Here is a 9402-nt window from a genome sequence, read left to right as displayed (position 1 = left end):
TTAACTCTTACTAATTCTGTAATCGAAAGAGGCAGAAGAGTAAATAGTTAATTTTGGTATTGATAAATGTTAACTTTTATTTAGTGACATCTAACTCTTATATGTTAAAATTGATTCTACACTTATTTGTAATCGAAAGAGGAGAATATTGTAGTAATTAGTTATAACAAGTAGGGTAACCGAAAGGGACTTACTAAAAACAACATGTTTTAGTTTAAGCATATATTTCTGGCTCTCTAATAGTAATATTAAAGAGCCAGAAATATATGCTTAAACTAAAACTTGCTCTTTTTAGTAAGTCCCTTTCGGTTACCTTTACTATTAGATTAAAAGGCGCTTGGGGGGGGGGGGGTTGGATGGATGAGATCGTTTTTAGTATTCCGCCTTCCGAGAGGTTATTCATAGGAGGAGATTTCAATGGTAATATTGGGTCATCTGCAGGTTGGTACACTGAGGTGCATGGTGGCTTTGGTTTCGGGGAGCGGAACGGAGAGGGCATTTCGCTATTGGACTTTGCCAAGGCATTCGATCTAATGATTGCAAACACAAGTTTTACGAAGCGGGAGGAGCATTTGGTACTTACCAAAGTTCAGTGGCGTAGACTCAGATTGACTATCTCCTCCTCAGGAGATTCGACAGAAGGTTGTGCGAGGACTGCAAGGTTATCCCAGGTGAGACCCTCGCAACGCAACATAGGCTTTTGGTGATGGACATTTGTATTATGATAAGGAGGAAGAAGAGGTTAGTACGAGGACGCCTGAGGATTAGGTGGGGCACCTTAACTCATGATAAAGCTCAGGAGTTGGAAGGATGATTATTGGTAATGGGAGCTTGGAGAAGTAGTGGGGACGCAAACACTATGTGGTCGACGACGGTGGACTATATAAGGAAAACGACGAGAGAGCTGTTAGGGATATATACGGGCCACAACGCTGGCCACAAAGGAGACTAGTGGTGGAATGCAGTTGTCCAAGGTAAAGTGGAAGCAAAGAAGGCGGCTTACCTGCAGTTAGTAGGGAGCACTGGCGAGGAGGAGAAGAAAACGAACAGTGAGAGGTATAAGGTATCTAGGAAGGAGGCAAAGATGGCAGTAACGGAGGCTAAGACGACAACTTTTGCTTATCTGTATGAGGAACTAAGGAACAAAGGCGGGGAGAAGAAGTTATTCCAACTCACTAAGGTGAGAGAGAGGATAGCTGGGGATCTGGATCAAGTGAGGTGCATTAAAGATGATGACAGCAAAGTTTTGATGGGAGATGACCAGATTAAGAGGATTTGGCAGACCTACTCTTCTAAGTGAAGAAAGGGATTAGGATATTGTACTAGGGGAATTGAGGAAAGCCGACAGTCCCCATGAATTAACTAACTATAGGGACATAAATATTGATGAGTTCATGGAGGCAATGCGTAAGATGAGAAGTAGCAGAGCTACCGAGCCAGACAAAATTCCGATTAAACTTTGGAGGTGTGTGGGTAGAGCAAGCTTGGAATGACTTACTGGATTGTTTAATGTGATATTCAAGACTAATAGGATGCCTAAAGAGTGGAGGTGGAGTATAATGGTTTCATTGTATAAGAACAAAGGTGATGTCCAGAGCTGTAACAACTATAGGGGTATCAAATTACGGAGTCATACCATGAAAGTTTGGGAGAGAGTGGTAGAAATGAGAGTACGAAGGACGGTGTCTATTTCAAATAACCAGTTAGGGTTCAAGCCAGAGCGATCTACCACAAAAGCTATCCACCTTATTAGGAGGATGGTAGAACAATACAGGAATAGGAAGAAGGATCTCCACATGGTATTTATTGATCTGGAGAAAGCGTACGACAGGGTTCCTAGGGAGATCTTATGGAGCTGATTAGAGAATAAAGGGGTCCTGGTTGCCTACATTAGGGTGATTAAATACATGTATGCTAGAGCTAAGACTCGGGTTAGAACAGTAGGAGATGACTCCGACCATTTTCCAGTTGTTACTGGGTTGCACCAAGGGTCTGCGCTCAGCCCATTCCTATTTTCCCTGGTGATAAATGTACTAACTCATCATATTCAAGGGGAGGTGCCATGGTGCATGCTATTTGCTGATGACATTATTCTAATTGACGAGACACGAGGCAGCATCAATGGGAGGCTAGAGGTTTGGAGACATGCTCTTAAGTCTAAAGGTTTCAAGTTCAGTAGGACGAAGACGGAATACCTCGAGTGCAAATTGGGGTTGAGCCGACGGAAGCGGGAGTGGAAATGAGGCTTGACTCTCAAGTCATTCTCAAGAGGGGTAGTTTAAAGTACCTTGGATCGGTTATTCAGGGGATCAGGGAGATCGACGAGGATGTCAGACACCGTATAGGGGTGGGGTGGATGTAGTGGAGGTTAGCGTTGGGAGTCCTGTATGACAAGAAAGTGCCACCGTTACTAAAAGGTAAGTTTTATACAACAGTGGTTAGGTCTGTCATGTTGTATGGGACTGAGTGTTGGCAGGTTAAGAACTCACATATCCAGAAGATGAAAGTAGCAGAGATGAAGATGTTGAGGTGGATATGCAGGCATACAAGGATGGATAAGATTAGGAATGAAGATATTCGAGAGAAGGTAGGCGTGGCCCCCATGGAGGACAAGATGCGGGAAGCAAGACTCAGATGGTTCGGGCATATTCAGAGGAGGAGCACTGATGCACCGGTGAAGAGGTGTGAGTGACTAGCTGTGGTGGGCATGAGGAGAGGTAGAGGGCGACCTAAGAAGTATTGGGGAGAGGTGATCAGACAGGACATGGTGTGACTTAAGATTACTGAGGACATGGCCCTTGACAGGGAACTATGGAGGTCGAGCATTAAGATTGTAGGTTAAGGGAAAGTTGTGAAGATTTCTACAGCACAATAGAGTGAGACTAGCCAGTTAAGAGTTAGTCTGAGGATGCTACTGGTCGTCTACTGATGTAGTGCTTTATCTGTTGGTTTTTACTATACCATCCATCTATTTCGTATTTCGTATTTCGTATTCTGTATTTCGTATCTCTTATATTGTTGTTATTTTATTATGAGTCTATTGATGGTACTAATATATCGTCTCTTGTTGCTTTCTTGAGCCGAGGGTCTCCTAGAAACAACCTCTCTGCCCCTCGGGATAGGGGTAAGGTATGTGTACATATTACCCTCCCCAGACCCCACTTGTGGGATTATATTGGGTCGTTGTTGTTATTTTCTTGTTTTAATATTACTATTCTGACGATTAATTTGTATAACCAAGAGGAATGCAATTAATTGTTCAACTTAAGTAATGGTATATAAATGTAATCGTGAGAGGCATTTATACATTTGTGAGAAATAGAAATTGAAGGATAATTTTACCTATTATATAATAGAAATATTAAGTAAAGTTATGATCCCAATACCTTTTTATTATATTTGTGAAAAATAAAATATTTTCTATTGCTCTATTCATGCATTTTTAGTTAGTTAATTCACAATTCAACTCTTCCCGGTTTTCTCAAATAGTAATTAAAACAAGAAATGCCTATAGAATAGATAAACCAATATTTGTGGGTTCTACATCTTTCTATACTATAATTTGATAGAGTACGAGTTTAAATTTTATACACGCCAGTCTCTCGTCAAGTTTTTGGCGCCGTTGCCGAGGATTGACAGCATCTACTTCAGATTAATTATTTTCTTATTAATTTGAGAACTTACTATTATTATTATTATTATTAGTAGTAGTAGTAGTAGTAATAGCAGTAGTATTATTGTTATTTTTTTGGTTACTACTGTAATTATTGTTACTAGTAATGTCTTTCTAGAATCTCTTATTAACAATATTACTACTTCCGGTTTTCGTATCATTTTTCTTTCTTCATCTTTTTAATTTTTTTTTATTCTACAGTATCATTCTATTATTTCTAGGATCAGCTAGCTCATTTCATTAAAAAAACATATTTTATTTTCTATTTTTAATTAGTATCACTAGTTATATTAATTACTACTACTATTTTAATATATATATTTTTTCTTTTTAGTATCACCACTACTATTTTAGGAACTAAGTTTGATTCTCTTTCAAAAAGAAATTCTTTTTTAAGGAATTCAGGTAGTTTATGACCCGCTCTTCTACAAAAGAGTTGGTGAATTACGATTCAGAAATTGAAAAAACTCTTCGATTGTGCAGGAAAGGACAAACATCATCTCCTCAAAGTATAACTTGTGAAGAAATGCAGAATGAAGAGCTTAATAATAACCAACTTCCACCACATCTAGTGGAAGAACAACTCGATGAGTTGGCTCCACGACGTGATAGAATACTCAAAGATTATGCAAGGCCAGATCATTTTGAAGGAGAATCAAGTGTGAGGAGACCACCAATTGCAGCAAACAACTTTGAAATTCACACAGGCTTGATTCAAACCATTCAACAATCATGTCAGTTTACTGGTGATGCGAGTGAAGATCCTCACACCCATCTAATTGATTTTCTTGAATTAGTTAAAACTTGCAGGTATAATGGAGTCATAACAGACACTATCATGTTACAGCTTTTTCCTTTTTCATTAAAAGGTGAAGCAAAAATATGGTTGCGAAGTCTGCCAAGAGGTTCAATCACTACATGAGACCAAATGACCCAAAAATTTCTTAATAAATATTTTTCACCTGCAAAAACATTTAAAATGAAGCAAGAAATCAATAATTTTATGCAAAAAGATTCTGAATCTGTATACCAAACATGGAAATGATTAAAAGCAATGTTAAAAAATGCCCATACCATGGTATCCAAGATCTTGACATCTTATATATTTTTATCATAGTCTTAAACCCTCTACTAGAAATGTTATTGATGCAGCATCAGGAGGATCCATAATGAGCAAAACTATTGCAGAAGCTATGCAATTGCTTAATGAAATTTCAGAAAATGTTGTTTGATGGCCCTTTGACAGAATGATTGTTAAAAAAGAAGCAGGATTCAATCAAGTGGAAGCTTGGAATACATTAGCGCAATAAATTTTAATTCTGACACAAAAAGTTAAGGCCTTTCAGGTAAATAATCAATCATCATCTCAACTTGAGAATTGTGGTGTTTGTGGAGGTAATCATCCCAATCATGAGTGTCAAGCTTCAAAATAAAATGAGGAATAGGTAAATATGATTAATTATAGAAATAATTACTCATTTGATAGTTCCATGGCACAAAAACATCCAGGATTTCAATGGAGTAATCCTAATGGTGCTGAAAATCCTCAAAGATTTTTTAATCAAAAGTAGCAGGTACAAGGACCACCTAGTTTTCAAAATCAAAATAAAGGGCAACAAAATTTTCAACAAAATCAGTATCAGCCCTACAGAGCTCATCAACAAAGCCTTGAAGACCTGATGTACAAATTCATTAAGGCTATTGACGAGAAGGTTGAAAGTCAACATTCAGCTATCAAAAATTTGGAAATTCAGGTAAGCCAATTAGCAACCCTCATGTCTGGGCAAATAAAAGGTACTTTACCAAGTAACACCGAGAAAAATCCAAAGAAACACCTCAAAGCCATCTCTCTGCGGTCAGGTAAAACTCTTGATGATCCATATGCAGATAGACAAGGAAATCCATAAGAAGTTGAACAGGTAAATGAAAGTGAGAATAAAAGAGACTCTGAACTTCTAAAAGAACAAAAATATAAAGGAAAAATGATACAAGAAGATGAATTGATGACAAATCCTTACTCTGTACCCCTCCCATTCCCCAAAAGCTAAAAAGAGAAAAGCTTGACAAACAGTTCTCAAAGTTTCTGGAAATTTTAAAATAGCTTTACATTAGCATACCTTTTACAGATGATTTGAAGCAAATGCTGGCATATGCTAAATTTCTTAAAGAAATTTTGTCAAGTAAAAGAAAACTAGAAGAAGTTTTAGTAGTTAAGCTTACAGAAAAATGTAGTGCTATACTTCAAAATAAGCTTCCACAGAAACTTGGTGATCGAGGCAATTTTACAATTCCTTGTACTTTTGGAGGTGCTCACTTTGAAAAAGCATTATGTGATTCAGGTGCTTCAATAAATCTAATGCCTTTTTCAATTTTCAGGAAATTAGAACTTGGTGAAATGAAGGAAACTAGTGTGTCTCTACAATTGGTAGATCAAAATACTAAAAAATCGAAAGGAAAACATGAAAGTGTCCTCGTTAGGGTTGATAAATTTATATTTCCAGTAGATTTTATAGTACTTGGAATGGAAGAAAATACTGAGGTACCATTGATTTTAGGTAGACCATTTCTTACAACAGGAAGAGCAATAATTGATGTCCATCAAGGACAATTAATTTTGCGAGTTGATTAGGAAAGAGTGAATTTTGATATGCAGAAAATAATGAAATATCCTAAGATGAGTCATCATCATCTTGTTTTCAAATTGATTTGCTGAATCACCTTGCAGATGAATATAAAGATGATCAACTGATTACTGATTCATTGGAAAGATGTTTGGCACAGTCACGTACCACAATTAATGATGACATCACAATCAGAAAAGAAGCTAAAATACTGGAAAAAGATTCTGAAAATGAGAAAGTCTCACTAGAAGAAGTTCAACCAAAAATTAAACTAAAAACTCTTCCTTCTCATTTGAAATATATTTTTCTTGAACCTGAATTATTTCCAGTAATTATTTCATCTTCTTTGACGGCAGAACAAAAAATAAAACTAATGAAGGTGTTAAGAGAACACAAAAGAGCATTAGGATGGACTAAAGCTGACATCAATGGAATCAGTCTAGCTATTTGCACGCATAGAATTCTTATGGAGGATAATTAAAAGCCAATATTCCAACCCTAGAGGAGACTAAACCCAGCAATGCAGGAAGTCGTCAAGAAAGAAGTGGTGAAACTTCTAGCAGTAGGTATCATTTATCCAATATCTGACAGTCCTTGGGTGAGTCCTATACAGGTAGTACCAAAAGAAATGAGGTATGACAGTAATAAAAAATAAAAATAATGATCTCATACGTACTAGAACAGTCACAGGATGGAGAGTCTGTATTGATTACAGGCGACTAAATGATTCCACAAGGAAAGATCATTTTCCTTTACCTTTTATTGATCAAATGCTTGAAAGAGTTGCAGGCCATGGTTTTTACTGCTTTCTTGACGGATATTCAGGGTATAATAAGATACCAATTGCTCCAGAAGATCAGGAAAAAACTATATTCACATGCCCCAATGGTACGTATGCTTACAGAAGAATGCCCTTTGGACTATGTAACGCTCCTACTACATTTCAGCGTTGCATGTCGGCAATTTTTTCAGACATGACTAAAAGGTTTCATGTAATTTTCATGGATGATTTCACACTTTTTGGTATGGTATTTGAAGATTGTCTCTATCATTTAACTTTGGTGCTTAAAAGATGTGAAGAGACAAATTTGGTTCTTAATTGGGAAAAATATCACTTCAAGGTAACATAGGGAATTGTTTTAGGATATAAAATTTCTGCTTAAGGAATAGAAGTTGATGAGGCTAAAATTGATCTTATAGTAGGATTACCCCCTCCTACCACTGTTAAAGGTATTAGAAGCTTCTTAGGGCATGCAGGTATTTATAGAAGGTTTATAAAAGATTTTTCAAAAATTTCAAAACCTCTGACTAACGTACTGATGAAAGATGTGAAGTTTGAATTTTCAGATAATTGTAGGAAAGTATTTGATATTCTCAAGGAACATTTGACTAATGCTCCAATTGTTGTTTCTCCTGATTGGAGCGAACCATTTGAACTAATGTGGGATGCAAGTGATATAGCAGTTGGAGCAATATTGGGACAAAAGAGAGACAAAAATTTTAGGCCTATTTACTACGCCGTAGAACCCTCAATGACGCTCAAAAGAATTATGCCACAACTGAGAAGGGGCTACTTGCAGTAGTATTTGCATTTGACAAATTTAGTTACTATTTGATAGGAACGAAGGTTACAGTATTTACTGATCATGCTGTTTTAAAATACCTCTTAGCAAAGAAAGATGTTATACCTAGATTGCTAAGATGGATACTTCTTTTGCAAGAATTTGATCTTGAAATAAAAGATAGAAAAGGTTCAGAAAATCAGGTGGCTGACAACCTATCACGTTTGGAAAATCCTCTAACTGAAACAACAGATACCAAGGAGGAATTTCCTGATGAGCATGTTTATACAATTGCTACAGTTACATATCAGACACCTTAGTTTTCTGATATTGCCAACTACTTAGTTAGAGGGTGGATCCCAAAAGATTTATCTTACGAACAAAGAAAAAAGCTCAAAAAAGAAATAAGATACTATTTTTGGGAAGATCCTTACTTGTTTAAATTTTGTGCAGATGGTATGACCAAGAGATGTGTAGTAGAAATAGAGATGAACAATATCCTAAGCCACTGTCATGATAGAGCTGTAGGAGGAAACTATGGAGGAAGACGAACAACCACAAAAGTGCTTGAAGCTGGTTTTTTTGGCCCACTTTATTTAGAGATGCAAGAAATTATGTTGTTACTTGTGACAAATGCCAGAGTAGCGTAACATTTCAAAAACAAATGATATGCCTCTTAACTCTATCCTTATGTGTGAAATAGTTGATGTTTGGGGCATTGATTTTATGGGCCCTTTTCCTCCTTCAAACGGCTGTGAATATATTTTAGTTGCTGTTGACTATGTCTCAAAATGGGTAGAAGCAATGGCAACAAGAAAAAGTAATGCTCATGTTGTTTGTGCTTTTATCAAGTAAAATATTTTTTCTAGATTTTGAACTCCACGAGTTATCATAAGCGATCGGGGAACTCATTTTGTAAGTAAACAATTTGCTAGTTTGTTGCCAAGATATGGAGTAACTCATAAAACAGGAACTTTATATCATGCTCAAACAAGCAGACAAGTTGAAGTATCCAATAGAGAATTAAAAAGAATTTTAGAAAAAACTGTTGGTTCTTCTCTAAATGATTGGACTTTAAAGTTAAATTATGCTTTATGGGCATACAGAACTGCTTTCAAAACACCCATAGGCACATCTCCTTATAGATTAGTTTTTGGAAAAGCTTGTCATTTACCCGTGGAACTTGAACATAAAGCATATTGGGCTATAAAGTTATTAAATCTAAATTTGCCAAATGCAGGTAAACACTGTCTGTTGCAGCTTGATGAATTGGAGGAGTTCAGATTTGAAGCATATGAAAATGCTAAATTGTACAAAGAAAAAACAACAAAATGGCATGATAACTTCATTCGCCATAAGGAGTTTACAATTGGAGACCAAGTTCTTTTGTACAATAGCCGGTTGAGATTATTCCCGGGAAAATTCAAGTCACGTTGGTCAGGACCGTACATTGTAACAGAAATTACCCCCTATGGTGCCATTGAAATACAACATACAGATGGGAGAGACAAATTCAAAGTAAACAATAATCGTTTGAAGCCTTATA

At 36.6% G+C, this 9402-nt stretch overlaps 1 protein-coding gene across 1 annotated transcript; it reads left to right on the top strand.

The window, feature by feature from the left end:
- The first annotated feature begins 356 nt into the window (after window positions 1-356).
- LOC138881125 (uncharacterized) lies at window positions 357-1300 on the top strand. Its single transcript, XM_070161326.1, has 2 exons — window positions 357-671; window positions 1010-1300. The coding sequence occupies exons 1-2, from the start codon at window positions 357-359 to the stop codon at window positions 1298-1300; spliced, it is 606 nt and encodes a 201-aa protein (XP_070017427.1).
- The last annotated feature ends 8102 nt before the right edge of the window (window positions 1301-9402 follow it).

The sequence above is a fragment of the Nicotiana sylvestris genome, chromosome 11 (genome assembly GCF_000393655.2).
Source record: "Nicotiana sylvestris chromosome 11, ASM39365v2, whole genome shotgun sequence".
Taxonomy (NCBI): domain Eukaryota; kingdom Viridiplantae; phylum Streptophyta; class Magnoliopsida; order Solanales; family Solanaceae; genus Nicotiana; species Nicotiana sylvestris.
Note: the sequence above shows the minus strand (reverse complement) of the source record. Positions and strands in the feature narration are given on the sequence as shown.